Source organism: Aspergillus multicolor (genome assembly GCF_047715735.1).
Source record: "Aspergillus multicolor strain CBS 133.54 unplaced genomic scaffold BDW74scaffold_3, whole genome shotgun sequence".
In the NCBI taxonomy this organism is placed as follows: Eukaryota; Fungi; Ascomycota; class Eurotiomycetes; order Eurotiales; family Aspergillaceae; genus Aspergillus; species Aspergillus multicolor.
This window is the reverse complement of record NW_027395954.1, coordinates 308,934-328,364: the sequence shown is the minus strand read 5'-3', so window position 1 is coordinate 328,364 and position 19,431 is coordinate 308,934. Positions and strand designations below refer to the sequence as shown.

Genomic DNA, 19,431 nt, shown 5'->3' with positions numbered 1-19,431 from the left:
TAAAACCGAAATATAAATGGGGTGGTCGTCGACCTACGACGAACCTTGGCAGCAGAAATATAGCCAACTAAAATGATATTGAGCTTTGATTTATCGCAATGCATCATGAACCAAGCGACCAACTGCCAATGCTTTCTGTCGACTAACAATATGGTGTGGACGCACACTCAACGCCTCGAGCCTGGTCGGAAAACGTGGGATTGAGGAGAACGCAAGGGCGGTTGCGCTTCTCTCCCTGCTCATTCCGGTCGGGATGTCTCACCGAAGGCTGGCGGATGTGGCCTACCTTGTACGGTCTATGGCGCTGAGTCGATTCATGTATCTATTACCAAGCGTCGCGACCATCGCAGTGTCTAATTCTCCAAAGTAATCTTGACCTTCTTCTCCGGCGGAGGGATGACCTTGTCTTCCGAAGCACCCCTGAGGTTTGGCAACTCAGCCACGGCCTCCTTGATAATTTCGAGCGACTTCGCGATCTCTTCTTCGGTGATAACGAGAGGTGGCGCGAGACGGATGATGTTTTGGTGCGTGGGTTTGGCCTAGTCGAGTCAGTGCTGAACAAATGATGCATAGGTGGGGTACGTACCAGAAGTCCCTTTTCCTTCATCAGCATGCAAAGATCCCACGCAGTGTGACCGTTTGTCTTGGACTCGTCGATGACGATCGCGTTGAGCAGACCCTTTCCGCGGACAGTCTGAATGATCGGGTTTTGGATGTCTTCCAGGCCGCGGCGGAAGACCTGACCAAGCTTCTCAGCTCGCTCCACCATGTTCTCCTCCTGGACAATTTCAAGGGCGCGAATAGCGACGGCGCAAGCGAGGGGGTTACCTCCGTAAGTCGATCCGTGGGTGCCAGGCTCAACAGTAAGCATAACGTCCTTCTGTCCCAGTACGCAGGACACGGGGTACATGCCACCCGAGATCGCCTTGCCCAGCAGAACCATGTCTGGCTTGATGCCACTCCACTCGTGGCAGAGAAGCTTTCCTGTTCGCGCAATACCGGTCTGGATCTCGTCGCAAATCAGCAGTACATTATGCTCGTCACACAGCGACCGGGCGAGCTGCAGATAATCATCGTCCGGAACAATGATTCCCGCCTCACCCTGGATGGGCTCGACGAGGAAAGCAGCGAGGTTGTGGCCAGCCTTTTCGAAAGCTTCGCGCAGCGCAGCTTTATCGTTGTATGTGATTGGCTTCTCGGTCCCTGGAATCGCGCACCCAATGTTTGGAACGTATGGGCCATAGTTCTCTCGGGATTCGGGATCAGAGGACAATGAAATTGCGGCCATCTGACAAATAAGTCAGTCTCATTGTACAAGCAGCCGATGATTAGAAGTGGCGAGACTTACTGTTCGGCCATGAAAGTTGTTCTCCGCACTCAGGATGATCGCCTCATTCTCGGCGATGCCCTTGACTTTGTAACCCCACTTGCGGGCGATCTTGATACCGGTCTCGACCGCCTCCGCACCGGTGTTCATGGGGAGGACCATGTCGAAGCCAAAGTACTTCGTGACCATCTCAGCGAACTTGGGGAAGACATCGTTATAGAAAGCGCGAGAGCTGAGCGTCAGGCGGGAAGCCTGGTCGACGAGGGCAGCAATCAGCTTGGGGTGGCAGTGACCTTGGTTCACTGCGGAGTATGCGGAGAGGAAGTCGAGGTAGTGTCGGCCCTCAGGATCCCAGACTGATGTACCTTGGGCGCGCGCGAAGACGACGGGAAGAGGGTGGTAATTGTGGGCAGCAAAGTCCTTCTCAGCCTGGATGGCCTCTTGGGTGGACGAGGCATGGTAGGATGTAGCAGTTGTGGTGCCGTTGACACCGTTGACACCGTTGGAGGTCATGTTTGGTATAAATAGGTCAAGGACGGTGTTGAGGATAAGAGTAGAGAGAAGATACAGCAGAGTAAGAGAATTCAAACGAAAAGAATGCGAAAAGATTGTGGGAAAGGCTTATAAGCAGCGAGAAAGTGAAGGCATACCGCTAAGTGCAGGTGTACCCGCATGATTCCCTTAAGTGCAGGTCGACCCGTTCGATGACGCTGTGGAGCCTCTCTCGGTCCACTCTCACCACTGACAACTCTCGCTTTCTCAGCTTCGGCTCTCGTACCTTTCCTTCCTCAGGCACGCCTCTTTCAGAATCCGGGGTAAACCAGCCTTACGGCCCTTACCATGTCCGCTCGCTCGCGACGATCGAATTCTCGGCTCCCTCCTTCGTCACCCTCCAGGTCTTTGTCTGACGCTGCGCGGGCGCCGTCACATTCCTCCCCGCCTTCGCGCTCGAGACCGCCCTCCGCCAACCCCAACGTGTCCTCCAACGTCCTCCTTTTCCTGATCGCTTTTCGGCTCGTCAACGCCCTCACCGTCCGAACCTTTTTCCAACCCGATGAATTCTTCCAGTCCCTCGAACCCGCCTGGAAGATCGCCTTCGGCGAAAACCAGGGACCGTGGATAACTTGGGTGAGCTCCGCACCAACGGCCCCGATCGCGTACCCGCGGCTTCAGAATCTGACGGATTTGTCTACAGGAATGGGAACACCAGCTGAGGTCCTCGCTGCATCCGCTTATCTTCGCTGCTGTGTACTCTACTGCCGACTTTGTCGCACGAAGTCTCGGACTCTCCCCCGCATCACGCGCCGACCTACTTATTGCTGCCCCCGGAATAACGCAGGCCTTCATCGCAGCCGTCGGCGATTTCTACACCTGGAAGCTAGCTCGGTATATTTATGGGGATGGGAGCAATGAATCTTGGGCGACGGTATATACTCTGGGATCAATATGGCGGCCGAGGCTGATAAGCTGCAGCTTGCGTTGACAGTTGTCAGCCCGTGGCAGTGGTTCTGTTCTACCAGAACCCTATCCAACTGTCTCGAAACTACGATAACGATTGTAGCTCTATATTTGTGGCCATGGGGATGGGCATTAAAATCTCGTGCCGTTGGACCTACAGTCAAAAGCAAGGGCGTGAGCATTCTCAGGTATGTCTTTCACATGAGAGGCCGAGCGCCGCTGACTCCGCGGAGATTACGTCAATGCCTCTTGCTGGCTGCTTTTGCCTGCATTTTACGCCCTACCAACGTGATTATTTGGGTCGGTCTGGCCAGCGTCGCTCTGCACCGAGGTACCTGGTCGCAGGGGCAGATTCTTGCTCGGGAGGCTCTTCTTTGCGGGTAAGTGCCCCACTACCATTTTCTCTCGCGCAAGCTCACATCCACAGTTCGTCTGTTTTGGCAGTGTCTACCGTTGTTGACCGTTTCTTTTATGGATTCTGGACGTTTCCGCCCTTTCGATTCTTGTACTTCAACATCGCTCAATCGCTTGCAGTCTTTTACGGGGAAAATGATTGGAGCTACTACGCTTCTCAGGGATACCCTCTCCTTCTCACCACCGCTCTTCCATTCACTTTGGTAGGATTATACCGCACTCTGAGAAGACGACCGTCGCTTGAGAGGCAGAAAGCTTCTATTCTAGTACAGCTTGCCTCTATCTCATTAGCAATGCCTGCCACACTTTCCGCCATCACTCACAAGGAAGTTCGCTTCATCTATCCACTTTTGCCGGCTTTGCACATTCTCAGTGCATCGCCTCTAGTGGAATTTTTTCTCCCAGCATTGGCAACGACAGATCGCCGGTATATTCCACGACGACTCACGCTCATATTTCTCCTATTAGCGAATGTTATGATTGCGACCTATACGACTCTTTTCCACGCCTCCGGTGTTATTTCTGTTTTGTCGTACCTTAGGGAACAGCATCAGCTGCACGGAATCGCAAACACTTCGTCGGTGCCGAACGAGAACGCCGCAAGCTACGGTGGAATCACAGCGGGTTTCCTCATGCCCTGTCATAGCACTCCATGGCGATCACACCTAGTAGAACCCACGATCCACGCTTGGGCCCTTTCGTGCGAACCACCCGTCGGCCTAACCACGGAGGAGAAAGCCGCTTACCGCGATGAAGCAGACCAATTTTACGACGATCCAAGAGGATTTCTTCGCGATAATATGGTTGGAGGTTTGCGACATATTCCCCGACGACCCTCTTACTCGACTCCTCCAAACTCCCCGCGACATCCTACCCAGAAGCTTCCACCTCACGAATGGCCAGACTACCTCATCTTCTTCGCTCAGCTTGAACCAACACTAAAGAGCTATCTTCGGAGCTCGGCATACGGCGAATGCTGGCGTACATACAACTCAGACTGGCACGACGACTCACGCCGTCGCGGAGATGTTGTCGTTTGGTGCCTCGACCCCACCGAACAGCAAGCCTGGCGGTCGGAACAACATCATCGCGCAGTAGAAGACCGTGATCGCCAGTTTGACCACATTGTTCAGAGGTTCCAAAGGGAGGTGACGCCGCCCAAATCATGGTCATGGAGTCAATGGATATCACCTTTCTCAACACAGTCACGGCCGCCATGGTCATGGCCATGGGAGCGGAAGAAGCGGACGTTGTTCGGCTACGAGCTGCCTGAGCTGCCTGAGCTGCCGCAGTGGGGTTGGCTTGGGGGCAAGAAGAAGACGAAGAGCCCTTCACTGAGCGACTTTTGGTTCTAGGTTGATACGATCTAGTTTGCTATTTGGTTAGTTCCCGTGTATATATTATATCTAATAACTCTAGTTCGTCCATGTTAATATCGCATTTACTCCTTGGGAAGACGCGCCATCTTCCCTACATACTGATACGCTTAGACTCATCAACAAACCTTGTTACACGGCCTCATCGTGCAAATTCTAAAGGTAAGCCCAATTCAACAACCCATCGCTCCTGCCATAAAAGCACCCCAGGTTCACACTTTCCTATCGCGGCTGGAGCCTTGAAAATCCATCGTGCCTTCCTGATTGGGTTGTCTCCAACAGTTCTCATGCGGCATGGGCAACCCAGAGCCTGCACGCTGGGACCTGATGCCTCCTTCCTCTTCAACCCCATACTTAAACATCGAGTAGGTATACATCGTAGGGTGTGTTTTCTGGATTAACGTGGGACTGTGCTTGCATACTGTAGTAGCCTGGGTTGAGTACCAACCAAACTCGAACACTGTCATATGCGGTTGCCAACACCACTACCACAGCCTTTCTTCGCCATCAAGCACCCTTACACTATGTCCCGCTCACGATAAGATAGAGGAGGAACAAGCGAGAGGTCCCCCCTGATTGACGGCAGTTTGAATTCAGGAGTTTTGTCCTACCCATCTTCTGCATATTCCAGCAGAGGCATATCGTTCGCGTAGGCTTGAGCTCCAGAAGCCGGAATATCACCGTCTATTTGCGCAGCGATAATGGAAGCTCACGTACCCCCACCTATTCAAGAAGCAGTAAGACCTTCACAACCGAATCCACCTCCCCATCCACCTCTGATTGACCTCCTTCGCCTCATCCACAAGTCCCAACTCAAGCAAAAGCTGCACAACGCCCCTAACCGCACTCTGCAAGCTCGACAAGACCCAAGCAAGCGTCGGCACCGTATGCTCGCCGATGAAAATCGTATTATGCTCCGTAATACGGTAAGCGGGGATATATAGCTTGTGCTATTCCACGTCGGGCCAACACCACGCCGTCGCCGTATGCTCATCCTGCAGCCAGCAAAGACGCTCGTAGTCGCCAGCGTAGTACTCTCCAACTTTCTCGCTATGAATGGAAACAATTGCATCGAAAATGGTCTGGACATGTTTCTCGTCGCTGAAGCTATCAAACCGGCCGCTCCAGTCGCCGCCGCGGTAGTGCATTATCGGATCGGGTCGGGCCTCGTTGTGGCCGTAGACGGGATAGTAGAGGGCACCGACGGGGAGATATGGTGGTTTGCTGTATCCACCAAAGATCGGCCGCGGGCCTTGCTCCCAGAAGCGTTTACTGAATAGAAGCGCTACCTTACAGGCTGACTTGAAGCGCAGGCCGGCTTTGCTTATGGCGCGGGAGAGGACAGATGAGAACTTCGGCAGGTCCATGAAGCGTTTCATTGTGAAGGGAACCGCCATGATCGTGTAATCGTAATCCTTGGAGACGTAAGTGCGATTTGCCGTGCTCGGGTACCAGGAAAGACGAGTTTTGGTGGTATCATGGGGACCTGGGATGGATTCAGGCTTTCGTATCTGTCGGTTGAGAGTGAGTCTATCGCGAACGTGAGGGAGGAAGGCATCGGAGAGACGATTAAATCCACCGTAAATGCACAGCCAGTGAGTCTCCCCCAGAGAGTCTTTGCTCCCGTCGAGCTCGAGGTTCGATTTATGGTGCAGCTCATCGCAGATAACATCGTAGTCTGTCTTTGTCCAGATCTCGTCCGTGACGTTCTCACATGCTTTGAAGACGTGGCGCATCATGGCCTGCTCGCTCCAGTCGTCGAGGTCTTCGTCTATCGCTGTCTTGTGCGCGCGCCAGACGTCGCGTTGGATGGATTTGAGAGTGTCTTCGTTTTGAAGGATAGCATCCATGCTATTCTGCGTCTCGGTATACTCCGCACACGCCATATCGGGCGCATCTTCTAGGCTTGGGTCTGCCTCGATCTCAGCACGAGTCGGAATGCGTCCGTCGGGGTGGGGGCGGGTCCCTTGAGCAATTAACTCATTCGGGGAGTGCTGAATCCAGGGAATGAAATCGATCTTCCACCTCGTGTCATTCTTGTTCATATCGTTGAGGATGTGAGCCAGCTGGAAGGTCAATTCATGGTCGGTATACCGGAGCGTCTCGTTGTCGTCTTTGTAGGTTACCGAGTAGGGCAATCTCATTGGGGTCCCCTCTCCGCCCATTCATCTTTCCCAGCAACATATTGCGTGCGGAGCCAGCCTTTAACGCAGTCGCTCGCCTCTATAATCTCTTACTTGTGCACGCCGACGCTGTCAAGCATTAACGATGTCGCTAAATCGAGATTTCGGCGCCCAAAATGGCACTCTTACTGTCTTTAGGTGAGCGCCCAGAAGCGACACCAGCGTCGGCCTTGCTATTCCTTTGGATAGCGGCGACGCCGTCGAACCGTGCTCCAAGGGCGTCAAAGTCTTTGAGCAAGGGATTATCCGTATCGGCAACGGATCGTTTCTTGGCTCTGTGCGTGAAAGAGATGGGATTACTCTTGCCCAGAATATGAGGTTAATCATGTTGTGCTTGCGCCCCATATAAATACACGCTGTTGTTCGTCTGGTCGTCTTCGGGGACAGCCCATGCCTGTCGCTGTGGCGATTGTCCTCGGATCTCGAAGCGTCCTATAATGTGGCGAGAAAAGGAGGAATCCGGGCTCATACAAGACGTCCAGCTGGCCTCGATAATGTGTGGTGGGGTTCCAGACCAGTCGAGATGGATGTTGGCCAATCCACCAAGGTGGACGTGCTCAGAGGTGGTCACCCGAACTATGCTCTGATCTGGCAGCCCGACTGAACGCGGAGCTGGCCTGCTCCAGCAGGAGAGCCACAGTCACGATGACACTGAACGCCATAACTGATTTCAATAGCTAGAAACTGGTTTACCATCCGCGACGGCGATGCCATCTTAATAGCTTTTTAGGTTGGTCTGCAGGGTTGCATTTTGCCTCCGCGGTCCTTATCCCGGGGATCCCGGAGCTGATGAACGAAGATGACCACACGGTGGCCACTCATAACCACGTGGAAGGGCACTGCATCTCCTTTTATGTCCGACCTTGATCTTTGCGTTTCTTTGTGAGGTTGAAGCTTTGCCGGAGAACGGTAGCCCTATGTTGTCCGCGCAGTGGGTCTTGCCTCATGGCCTTGACAGTTGACACCCACCAGAGGAAACAGCCCACAGTGCCGAACCGTTGAGCTCTGCAATGCGACCCTAACGGATACGGATGGTCGACTATCCGATGGAGTAGATGTATACAACTTGATTCCTGACTCAGTGCATACAGCCGATGTGCCAGATATGGTATGCCGACCGTTTGTCGTTCAATAGTTCACTCTGGGTGATGCAAAATTAGTATCGTTTGCTCGCCTACACAAACAGAAATAGAATCAGCCTTACCATTCCAGGCCGTGATCCGTGCTGGTTCCTGGACCCCTTAATATAGGCGTCTGGGGTTGACAGGGTCCAGCGCCTAGCTCGGCGGTCGGCCAATGAGGGAGCAGCCCTAATCTATCCGCAACGGCCACCCCCAGCATCGTGAAACTGCCAAGACAGAAGGCAGCTCGTACCGGCACTTCTCCGGCCTCAATGAGCTTTTCAGAGCCTTATCAGCAGTCTATAAAAGGCATGCAGGGTCCTCTCGAATCATGAATTCATCACCTTCGTTCCCTTCTCCAATCAGCACTATGCAGATCCTTTCTCTTCTCCTGGCGGCTGGGTCCGCCAGCGCCTACACCGTCACCAATGTCGACTTGTTCATGTTCAAGAACATCGATCCCATCGTCACGCCCGGACAGTATGTCAGCCACATGCACAGCTTCTTCGGTTCCGACGCGGTCAACGTCAACACGACGACCTCTGCTGAGCTGCGCGAGGGCTGCTCCACAGCTAAGAACCCCAATGACTTCTCTGTCTACTGTACGTGCTCCTCAATTTGCTCAGCCTAGAACCTGTCAGTATCTAAACAAAATCACAGGGGTCCCAACTCTTTACCTCGTCGACAAGGACGCTGCCGATGGTCAAACCCACACGCCCATCACCCCCATGCGCTTCAGCGCCTACTACGAGCTCCTAAACGAAGCCGAGATCCCCATTCCTGAGGACTTCCGCATCGTCATCGGAAACGCCTCCGCCACCGACTCTACAGGCCTCAACGAGGACGCCAAAGTAAGCTGGGCGTGCGAGGGCGACGATGCCGAGGAAGGAAAGGAACTCGCTGCCTTCCCGACAAAGACCTGCTCCACCCACCTCCAAACCCTCCTTTGGTTCCCCGACTGCATCAACCCCGACACATACGAGACCGGTTACTCCAAGAACCCCAAGGCCTTTGAGGGTTACGGCGACAACTGGTGCCCCACTGGCATGAAGAAGTTCCCCCGTCTGCGCTTCTCCATTCGATATGACTTGCGGAAGATCCTGCCTGATGGATGGGAGGGTGAGCCGCCTCTTGAGCTTGCTTGTGGAAACTCGTACTGCAGCCACGGTGACTTCATCAATGGCTGGTTGCCTGAAGCGCTCGAGTACATGCTGAAGGATCCTTCCAAGAGGGAGTACTTCCAGGTCGAGGGGCCTCTGGGTGCGGGTGACCAGGGAACCGCGTGCACGACGACGGCTGAGGACAGTGACCCGGACAATGGAACTAGCGACTATGAGGAGAGCGTGAAGATGATGCAAACCGCAACCGCGACCGACGTTGAGGTAGAGAAGCAGGTCGGGGTGGAGGAGAAGGAAACTGCTGTGGAGGGCACCTGCAAGGCGAAGAAGGTTCGAAGGCACCAGCCTCATTCCGCCCACCACCGGGTTTAGACAGGGGTGAGTTGTGCGGCAAAGACATGTATAATAGACTTTGATCCTAAAATAACATAGAGTCGCTAACATTAAAATTAATCGATTGTGGAATGAGGAGAACAACGCTCGCGGGGGCTTCTCCGCAGGCGATAGATTGCCCGCTACTAGTCTTCGGACTCCAGAGCATGGATATCAATGACTGATTCGCCGCAGACACAGAGAGAACAGGCGCCTATTATTTTGAGAAGTTAGACTCGAGCCAATGGGGTCTTCACGCAATTGCAGTTGGGCGCTTAGGGAGAATATCTGATACGCTCTGCCACCCAACCAGCTCGTAAGTGAGTAACAAAGAGTGCACTCCCTGGATCCATAAGAAGACAAACATCGTCAAAGAAACAGCGCAGAGCCGCACACGTTTGCTCCCAGCCCAAAATTATGGCCGCCCGCCCTTCAAGCCGAAAAGACTTCAGAATTGCTATTCTCTGCCCTCTCCCGCTAGAAGCCGAGGTCGTGAAACCGCTTTTTGACCAGATCTACAGACCCATCGACTACCCGAGCCTTGGAAAAGCGTCTGGCGATCCGAATGCGTACACATTAGGCAGAATAGGCAATTATGATGTGGTTTTGGTGCACATGCCCGGTGCTGGGAAAGCAATCGCTGCCAGCGTAGCGACCCATCTGAAAGTCAGCTATCCGCGGATCGAGCTCGCGTTTCTCATTGGAATTTGCGGAGGGGTGCCCTTCACTGGGGAATCAATAAAGGAGCAATCTAATAAGAATATCCACCTTGGCGACGTGATGATCAGCACGGGAATTGTTGACTATGATCGCGTGTTTCCAGGATCTGGTGATAAGATTACGCCCGAGGAAACTTTAGGCAGACCCAGCCCTGAGATACGATCATTCTTGTCGCAAATTAAGACCCGCCATGAGGCCTTGACGAATGCTCAACGTCACTATCTCGTGAAAATCCAACAGGGTGTACAAGCGCCATGTCCAGGTTTCCAGGATGATGTTCTGTACAGTGATGATTTTATTCATGAAGACGATGGATACCAGAGTGTTTTGGGCCCGAAGGTAAATGAAGTAAATGAAGCGGTGGTCGCTCGTCGGCGCGAGTCAGATGTGCTCCCGTTTTTACATTTTGGAGCGCTTGCCTCGGGGGATAGTGTGATAATGTCTGCTGAGGTACGCGACAATATCGCAAGGCGATTCGGGGTGATAGGTTTTGAGATGGAAGGGGCTGGTGTATGGGATAGCTTCCCCTGCATCCTGGTTAAGGGAGTGAGCGACTATGCCGACAGCCATAAGAGCAAGAACTGGCAGTATTTTGCAGCGGCAAGTTCAGCAGCTTGCATGCGAGCAATGCTGGATGAGATGCCAACATCCATTACTGCAGCGGTGGAAGATGTGGAAAAGGGTCCGTATATCAAAGACCAACGACTGTTTATGCGTTCAACAAACTTGCTGACTGGTATAGTCCTCGTGACAGACCGACAACCAAAACGTGGTGCCGACTTGCGAGAGAGGACACAGCATTTCGATCCTATCGGCAATTCCCAGAACAACGCCTATATTCGCTTGTTGACCTTTGCCCGAGCCGAATTCCGTCGGAATGAGATCCAGGAAGCACACCAAGGCACCTGCATGTGGTTGGTAGAGCAGCCAGAATACCAGTCGTGGGCGAAAGGAGAAATTCCAGATCTTTACGGAAGCATTTTCTGGATTAAAGGAAAGCCTGGGGCCGGAAAATCCACAGTAATGAAGCATCTCGTGGGGAGCATAGCCAATGCTGAGACTAAATGCATTATACTCTCCTTTTTCTTCTATGCTAAGGGAGTTGAGCTGGAGAAATCGCCTGTCGGGATGTATCGATCCTTGTTGCATCAGCTTCTCACCTCGAAGGCTGTTTCACCAGACGCTAAGAAGCCGTATTTCGAGATTGCAGCTGAGATGCAGGGTAAGGAACAGCTGGAGTGGAGTACGAGAGACCTCAGGGGCCTGCTACAGCAAACCATCCGGTCGCTCAATGATCGCCGCGTATTCATCATGATCGATGCCCTCGATGAGTGTGACCCAGATGATGTCGCCGACGTCATTCTATTTATGCAACATCTCGTTAGTTCATCGTCTGCATCCGGGGCGGTCTTGAAAGTGTGCATCTCCAGCCGAAATTACCCCATCCTGAACATTGACCACGCAATTGAGTTTGTTTTGGAAGATCAGCCAGAGCATCAAGCCGACATAAAGAAGTACGTCGAAGCGACACTTAAAGGGGGTAAATCGAAAAAAGTACAGGAAGTGAAAGAGGAAATCTGCGAAAAGGCATCGGGAGTATTTCTCTGGGTCCACCGCGTGGTCCAGTCATTGAACCGAGCCATTGAGACTGGCAACATTCAGAAGATGCGGCAGCCACTCGCCGAGATTCCAACTGACTTAGACGAGGTCTTTGCTGACACCCTCGCCTGCGATAACGAAAATATAGACGACCTCGTATTATGTCTGCGACTTGTCCTTGTCGCGGCGCGCCCGCTTTCAAGAGAAGAGCTGTACTTTGCGATTTCGTTTGCTGGGTCCGGATTTGTCAGACTGGATATAGACTGGCATACTGAGTCAATCATGGAGAAGCATATCACCGGTGTCTCTAGGGGTCTTGTTGAGATCGTGCAATCTAAGGCGCATTTTATTCACCCGGCGGTACGAGAGTTCCTCCTCGGAAGTAACGGGCTCATCAAACTGCGAAACGAGGATGGATCTCTCAGCACCATTACCCTGGCCCATGAGCACATTTCCCAAGTCTCCTTGAGCTATCTAAGATCCCTCAGAATGAACGAAGGATACCAGGATGTACTCCGAGAATTGGCCGAGCTTTCAAGGGAGGTGCAAGATGATTTTCTGAGGAGACATGTTCCATTCATCGGTTATGCCTTTTCAAACGTCGTTTACCATTCAGTATCTGGACGGCTTACGGGATTCCCGGACTATTCCGTGTCCGGCGTCAGAAAGACGTTTCAGGAATTTGGTTTCAGCATCATCCGGGAAGATGGCCTTCTTGTTCTTGATCGATCTCGTGTTTGTGGGATGGGATCTCTTGAGCTCCTGTCGGATAACGACTATTCGGATTCCCGAGGCTCGGCCGACTTAAAAGAGGCGCAGTCCATCCAGCCATAAGGCAACGGTCAGGTCAGCTGCATTTTGGTCCAGATACAAATGAACTTGGGCAAAGCCGGGCTGGTGATTGCGTAACCACATAATTGCTGAAGAAAATGACATTGAAACTGTTCCGGGTTTCGTTGAAGTAGTAATACTCGCGAACTTCCCCACCGTCACCGTACTAATCCCCTAAACAATGTCATTATTGGCGCGATCTTAAAGCATTTCGAAACAACTAGTCTTACCGATGAACCGCCCACGCCAGCAATCCACACCCCGCACGTTCGCCCCGAATTGCCGTGGGGATCCAAGTCTGACAGCGACGCACTGACCGATACGAGAGGGGGTTGGGAAGGGTTGAGGAAACGGATGGATCCCAAAGCAGCGTCCGGTAAACGGAAGTCACGTGCGGCCACGCCCACGCCCATCATCTTCCGCGGGGCTTTAAAGATGCAGTGCGACGCCGGTCTCTTCTCGTCAAAATGCTGCGCCGTTTAACAACCCGCTTACCCCTCAGTCCGCTACGAACTGCCGCTCTCCGTCCTCAATTCCTCCCAACAGCTTCATACTGCACACACTCCACGCCGCCCAAAATGCCTGACACCACCGACGCTAAGGCTGTCTCCCGCTACCTGGAGCAGACGCACGACAAGATCTTCGAGAGCAACCGCGCTTGGGTTGCGGCGAAGAAGGATGCTGACCCCGAGTTCTTCAATAAGCTTGCGGCTGGGCAGGCTCCTGAGTACCTGTGCGTCCTACATTCCTTATTGAGTCTTGTTGGAGGTTTAGTTTTGCTGACCATGATTCCTGCTCTAGGTACATCGGCTGCTCCGACAGCCGCGTCCCCGCGAACGAAATCATGGGCCTCGACGCCGGCGAGGTCTTCGTGCACCGCAACATCGCCAACGTCGTCCCCACCATCGACCTGAGCGCCATGTCCGTCATCAACTACGCCGTCCGCCACCTGAAGGTCAAGCACATCGTCGTCTGCGGCCACTACAACTGCGGCGGTGTCAAGGCCGCGCTTACACCCACCGACCTGGGCATTCTGAACCCCTGGCTCCGCAACATCCGCGACGTCTACCGGCTACACGAGAAGGAACTGGATGCGATTGAGAACGATGAGGAGCGCTTCAACCGCCTTGTTGAGCTGAATGTTGTTGAGTCGTGCCGCAGCGTTATCAAGACTGCTGTTGTGCAGCAGAGCTACGAGGAAAACCACTTCCCCATCGTTCACGGTTGGGTGTTTAACCTCAAGGATGGTCTGCTTAAGGATCTTAAGATTGATTTCCCTGGCATGTTGGCGGATATCCAGAAGATCTACAACCTTACCAAGGGTTAAGGAGTCGTTGGGGATGTTTTGAGTTGGTGTTCAGGATACGGAGTAGAGGGCGGGGTTATGAGTTTGAATACGCGAAGCGCTTCATGTCTTGCATAGTAAAATTATCAATTTAATTCTCTTATTCTTCACACTTTGTGGGAGTCATCCAGGAATTCATCGGAAAGAAAGATGTTTTCGGAGATCTGCAGCCCGTTATCGTCCTCGGAATGCGACGGGCCTCAACAAGATCGACGATGCCGTGATTTTCTCTGGGCGAGCAGTATTATCGCGAGATAGTTTCTGGGCGATAATATATGAGCGCACTGCGATTGGATGCAGCAAGTTCCTGGATGCACGTCCTCGCCGAGAATTATGAGCGATGACGAACTACAATCCCAACATTCTCCATAAAATCGGTCGCCTATCCCACCAATCAGCAGCATAATTGCCGTCTTCGGTTAGGCTTGCTCTGGGCCCGGATTCCAGAAGCCCGCCGCCAAGTAATTTGGTTCATTATTCTTCGGAGCATGGCTGTTAGATTGGGTTATTCCGTATGACTACTCCGTATAGTGTCAACACAGCTGAGCCATGCAGATCATTGGTATATCAATTACCTAGTTCTCGCGTGACTGCCAGTCATAGAGTATATTTACGCGCCTCTATACCCATATATATCAGATATCATAGTGCTATAATGCAAAATATATAATTTTTGCCATGAGATGTCCGAGTTGCCAGCTTGTAAAAAGTATACAGATTATATCCAACAGAGCATAATCCGCTCATTTCTGAGTACTTCTATGTTTTCTAGGCTTCAGCGCGTGGATCGTATTATGCTCTCTAGCCCTTGTGGCATGAGGTATAGAGGACACCACCCTAGCAACCCCATGCACTACCTAGCTCTAGTCCGATCGCATCACACCTTCGGCCGAATGATGTGGACTATAGCGTACTATTACCCACAGTTCACAACTTAGATTTATTTCTTAGATGTAGAATCTCCCGCGACTAGTCTTTCAGAACCTTTGGCGGAACATCACCTGCTATTTGCATATTGAAGAGAATCTGGTATCCGTGGTCTCGAGCACCTGTCTGAGGTACGGATCGCTGGGAAATATCTCCAGGGAAACCCCAAGGTCGTAGATCGATATCAACTTTCGTATCAGCTCCTCGGCCTGCTTTCCTAGATGAAGCTTTTGTTTCTGCAGGAGTACTGCAGCCTTATCATTGCTTATGTTCTTGATTTCAGGACCCTGTGAGCATATATATTAGCCCGTTCCGCGCATACGAGGTGACCGTGCGCGGGAACACAATGGGTTGGAATCGTTTACACATTGGTCTTGACTGTCGGCGAACAACGTTTGGAAGATGTCTTCGGTGCCATCCGGCGGAGGATTTGTTGCGGGAGAATAGGTAGCGGGCATTCTGTTTCCTGATTTTAGTTCCCCTGGTGCTTGTGTCTGTGAAATACTCATATCATGCCCTAAGGGTGCACTGCAAGGGTATAATATTAGTAAGTAATGGCATTCCATGACTCGTAGGAAGCGGCAAGGGACAAGCTCACAGGGTTTCAAGGTCAAAGCATATCTCACTGGGAGGTGGTGTGTAAAGACAGAGTTCATCGTCGTGCAAATCGCCGGCGAGGCCGATAGGTGGGAGTAATGTAATTTGTCCCAGTGGTGACCCCTCGAAGTCCAAAGGTCGCTGTGAAAGGTCTCGAGAATCAAATGACGAGGGAGTCAAGGGTGGTAAGGATGTTTGAGGCCATGTTGCTATGGTAGCAGCGTTGGTCATATGGCCCATTTGACCTCCAGAGTGGCGTTCTGAAAGCTCTGAAGAGCTGTAAAGATCCGTTTCGGATGAATCAGGGTGTACTTGTCGTCTACTTTTCTCGCCTAAATCCGTCAGCTGTTTATGAGTGTCGTAGCGGCCAGGATTTTTCATACGGAACCTCTGTTGCGCAACACGATTTTGAAGCCTCCTTCGTGTTTGGTAGTCCACGTTTGTGTCCATGGTTGAAGAAGCAAAGGTTGAAGAAGCCAAAGTGCTGTGCAATTGAGAACGTAGTACCTAGCAGTGAGCGCCGACATGACGTGGAGAGGTCTATTAAATACCATGCTCCAGCCCTGAGAAAGTACCTCAATCGATGCTACCTTGGATACGCAGAGCTATCATAGGATACTTCCTACTTGAATGGTGCTAGACTGAATAGATGACATTGATTAGTTGGAGATAGATTTACCCAATTGTATGCAGATCCTGAAAGATATGATCCATGATCAGCCAAAAAAGGGTGTCCATTGGCTTGTGCCCCTGTCAGAAGGGCGGCCTCATCCGCTCTCAAGTGTGCTTGTGAGATAAATATCGAGCAGTACCCGCTTGCGCTAATGCTGAGTCGCGTTTTAGTTTGTAGCCACTGGCTAACCAAGCTTTTCCTATAGGCCCTCTCGGATGCTTCGCTTTTTTTTGCGGGGCGTTGTTTCAGAGCAAAGATAAGGAGGAGGCGGGGGCTGGCCCATTTTCGGAGTTCAGCTGCCAAAAATTGCCAGAAGGAGCAAGCAAGCGTTCAACTCCGATGCCGAGGATCCGAAGATCGTTCCTTTTCAACCCTCAAGGCTCCTGCCTCTTACGGTCACACATCAATTTGGTCTATAGAAAATGACGATTCCTCGTCGCAATGGACGGCTTCCGTCCTGCGAGCCGTGCCGCAAGGCTAAATTACGATGCGACCATCAAAGCCCTGTCTGTGGACGGTGTCTCAGTAACGACCGCTCGGAACTTTGCTTCTACCATCCTGCTCCACTAACGCAACCCCGCAAGCGACCCCCAAGGCTTACCGGCACATCGAGGAAACCCCGGCGGCAACGACACTCTGGCAACCAATTAGTCTTTCGTTTGGACCCGAGAATATCTACCACACCTATCGAGGAGGGCAAAGTTCTAGACGACCAGAGTGGAAATGAGAAGCGGACTCTGCGTTCGGGTTTTCTTGGATTGGTCTCCGCCCAGGACATATTCGGCGAGAATGAGGATAATCTTCCGGTGGAAGAAGCAAATTGCTTAGCAGCAGCGACGCCACAAGCCACTGCATCTCACGACCAGGTCTTATTGGGAGCCGAGATACTGTCACATCTGCAGAAAATTCGCTGGTTTCAGGAGGTCATTGACTTGAAGAATAAGACATCTCCTGGGTGGTTTCTGGGGCCCCCCTTGACGCGGGTCTTGTGCAATTCTATAGAGAAGATGTACGATGCTGCTGTTTGTGGCTCCGAGGATACACACGCATCGTTAATAAACCTCTCCCGCCGAATCTTTGAGAATACATCAGCTCAAATTCAAGCAAATGCAACAATGGGAATGGTCGACTATTTTGACTCGATTTCTGCGAGATGGGAGTCCGTCGGATTTGTCTTCTCACTGCTTGGGACAGCGTTGTTTCATACCGACGATGATGACCCTATCTTCACCCATCGGAACCCTTGGAAGCTTGTAAAAGAGCAGCTTAGAAGTATGTCCACCACCGTAGGTGAACTTTGCTGTCAGTTCTGCAACAGAGCTAGGACTATAAGTGATCCTTTCTGTTGGCTCATGACCCAGCACACAGTGCTTCTGACTGAAATGTTTGGCGATAGCGGTATTTGATCTCCCTTGGGTATTCAGAGGGTGGCAAAACAATGACTAAAGTTGAATTAGACTACAGGGTTTGGCAGACCCTCGGCAATTTATCGACCATCATTTACGGAGTTGGGCTGCACCAGTTTGATCGAGAACATGAAGAGAGCTTTCCGTTCTTTTTGCAGGAAATACGCAAGCGAGTCATGGTGTGTGCCTACGCGATTGACAAGGAATTGGCGACCTCGCTAGGGCGCCCCCCTCGTATTTGCTCGAGATACTGCCACCTCCCGATGCCACTGGATCTTACCTACGAGGAAATAGTTACCCAGGGAAATAGAGAAGCGGCACTACTTACGCTTGACGCGGACGGTTGGAATACCGGAGGCAATTTGACGGTAGGTGTGAGGCTTCGCGTTGCCTTGTTGACAAGCCTATTGCGAGAGAGCATCCTGGAATTGTCATTGAGTCCGGGCACTCAACATATACAGGACAGAGTTGAGTTTGTGTTCCCTTGATACCCCCTTATGGCTATAGGTGAGACTGAGAAGAACATTTATCCATAGGGAGTTGATACAACAGTCTCGCCACATGCAACAAGGACTGCCTCGATTCCTGCGTTGGTCTCCAGATGAGGCTACAGCTTATGTAGCTAGCCCGGCACAGGATGAAGCTCGCATATTTGCACATTTTGAATTCACGTATCAAGAATTCTTGCTGCATCGCATATTGCTGAAGCGCCTGGGCATCAAGAGTCAAGGCCTCATTGAGAGTTCCCTTGAGATCATCACAACTCTCTTAGCCACCATTACCCTGCAAACACTGTCTGGGATAAAGATTATCAACATGTCCTGGGATGTAAGTCTTCTCCACTTTGTCCAAAACCCGTCGTCACGATCTGCGAATTCATGATTCTACCTACAGTTGTGCTACATGGGCCTACCTGCGGCAGGTATCCTGACTTTGCAACTGCGTTCTCAACGGTACTGGCAAGCACTGGCTTCAAGTCCAGCACTTTTGTTACCAGCAAACTTTCGCTCCCTTATCATTCAAAAACTCTGTGTCTTCGTCTCACACTTGAGTTCTCTGGTGCAGCCGCACGAAGGTAATTTTGAGATTGCTCAAAACGGGGCCAAATTTATTCGCCGAGTGCTCGATCAAGAACTTACCTTTGATGTGGGAGAGAGTGGTGTGCGGTTTTCTGATGAACCCACTGGTCCGTCTGAGCCCTTGTTTGACGATAGTGATATAACGGATGATTTCGATTTTATGGCATGGTGCGATGATATCCACTGGCCGCAGGACTCCCTGCTAAGCTTCGCCTGACTAGAATCTAAACCCTGCTAGTGGTCAGAGCATCATGATACTTTAGTCTTTTCGGTCTGTGGCCTGCCTTCGTCTCTAACCTCGGTCACTAGGTATAGTAGAGTAGCCCGTCCGCTCTCCCGAATCCAGCGGAAAACGAAGGTCAGTGTTTGCTTTTGACCGGGTTCGCAAGATACTCTGACCTATCCAAGTGTTCTACCTAGACCTCTATCTAACTTTCAAGCAGTCGGCTGATATAATTTGGTAGATACGATGAAAAATATCAACAAGCTACTGCAGTGCAAATCTCCTGAAATCATCTCTCATTCTCAATCATACCCCAACAAGCTACTCCACATGCCACATGAAAATCCCTCAGTCAGCGCAGCTATGGAAGTTGGTACATCGCAACTTGACCAATCGCCAATCATTTCGCGTTGGTTGACCGAGCATCAATGATTAATTGACCCGAACGAGTTTCATGTCCACCATCTACTCATATAGGAGCTTCTGGCCGTTAGTATAGTGCACTCCCAAACTGATGGAAAATGGGCATACGGACTGATCTCTTAGGCGTCAACAGCTCACATGCGTTTGCTGATGTTCCAGGCCTCGTCAGCCTCGTCACGCTTGCTGATGTTCCAGGCCTCGTCGGCTTCGTCACGCTTGCTAATGTTCCACGCTTCATC

At 51.7% G+C, this 19,431-nt stretch overlaps 8 protein-coding genes across 8 annotated transcripts; 5 read left to right on the top strand and 3 right to left on the bottom strand.

The window, feature by feature from the left end:
- Positions 1–230: 230 nt before the first annotated feature.
- car2 (ornithine-oxo-acid transaminase) lies at positions 231–2,029 on the bottom strand. Its single transcript, XM_073733580.1, has 3 exons — positions 1,349–2,029; positions 587–1,288; positions 231–539 (listed from the first exon to the last, which is right to left on the bottom strand). Exons 1-3 carry the CDS (start codon positions 1,838–1,840, stop codon positions 354–356), a joined length of 1,380 nt encoding a protein of 459 aa, XP_073587549.1. The 5' UTR covers positions 1,841–2,029; the 3' UTR covers positions 231–353.
- A 44-nt stretch (positions 2,030–2,073) lies between these two features.
- gpi10 (putative glycosylphosphatidylinositol-alpha 1,2 mannosyltransferase) lies at positions 2,074–4,636 on the top strand. Its single transcript, XM_073733579.1, has 5 exons — positions 2,074–2,455; positions 2,523–2,753; positions 2,801–2,973; positions 3,019–3,165; positions 3,213–4,636. Exons 1-5 carry the CDS (start codon positions 2,168–2,170, stop codon positions 4,552–4,554), a joined length of 2,181 nt encoding a protein of 726 aa, XP_073587548.1. The 5' UTR covers positions 2,074–2,167; the 3' UTR covers positions 4,555–4,636.
- A 685-nt stretch (positions 4,637–5,321) lies between these two features.
- On the bottom strand, positions 5,322–7,472 carry BDW74DRAFT_187332 (uncharacterized protein; the record flags this gene model as incomplete). Its single annotated transcript, XM_073731459.1, has 6 exons — positions 5,322–5,489; positions 5,535–6,714; positions 6,813–6,849; positions 6,888–7,057; positions 7,112–7,341; positions 7,452–7,472. The coding sequence occupies 6 exons, from the start codon at positions 7,470–7,472 to the stop codon at positions 5,322–5,324; spliced, it is 1,806 nt and encodes a 601-aa protein (XP_073587547.1).
- A 777-nt stretch (positions 7,473–8,249) lies between these two features.
- BDW74DRAFT_174054 (DUF1996 domain-containing protein) lies at positions 8,250–9,369 on the top strand (the record flags this gene model as incomplete). The annotated part of the gene is made up of 2 exons (XM_073727943.1): positions 8,250–8,481; positions 8,540–9,369. The coding sequence occupies 2 exons, from the start codon at positions 8,250–8,252 to the stop codon at positions 9,367–9,369; spliced, it is 1,062 nt and encodes a 353-aa protein (XP_073587546.1).
- Positions 9,370–9,786: 417 nt separating this feature from the next.
- Positions 9,787–12,522, top strand: BDW74DRAFT_174053 (5'-methylthioadenosine/S-adenosylhomocysteine nucleosidase family protein; the record flags this gene model as incomplete). The annotated part of the gene is made up of 1 exon (XM_073727942.1): positions 9,787–12,522. The coding sequence occupies one exon, from the start codon at positions 9,787–9,789 to the stop codon at positions 12,520–12,522; it is 2,736 nt and encodes a 911-aa protein (XP_073587545.1).
- A 575-nt stretch (positions 12,523–13,097) lies between these two features.
- BDW74DRAFT_174052 (carbonic anhydrase) lies at positions 13,098–13,846 on the top strand (the record flags this gene model as incomplete). Its single annotated transcript, XM_073727941.1, has 2 exons — positions 13,098–13,252; positions 13,321–13,846. The coding sequence occupies 2 exons, from the start codon at positions 13,098–13,100 to the stop codon at positions 13,844–13,846; spliced, it is 681 nt and encodes a 226-aa protein (XP_073587544.1).
- Positions 13,847–14,868: 1,022 nt separating this feature from the next.
- On the bottom strand, positions 14,869–15,838 carry BDW74DRAFT_174051 (bZIP transcription factor; the record flags this gene model as incomplete). Its single annotated transcript, XM_073727940.1, has 4 exons — positions 14,869–15,078; positions 15,157–15,319; positions 15,390–15,720; positions 15,772–15,838. The coding sequence occupies 4 exons, from the start codon at positions 15,836–15,838 to the stop codon at positions 14,869–14,871; spliced, it is 771 nt and encodes a 256-aa protein (XP_073587543.1).
- Positions 15,839–16,483: 645 nt separating this feature from the next.
- On the top strand, positions 16,484–18,763 carry BDW74DRAFT_187331 (uncharacterized protein; the record flags this gene model as incomplete). Its single annotated transcript, XM_073731458.1, has 4 exons — positions 16,484–17,459; positions 17,519–17,939; positions 18,004–18,295; positions 18,362–18,763. 4 exons carry the CDS (start codon positions 16,484–16,486, stop codon positions 18,761–18,763), a joined length of 2,091 nt encoding a protein of 696 aa, XP_073587542.1.
- Positions 18,764–19,431: the final 668 nt, after the last annotated feature.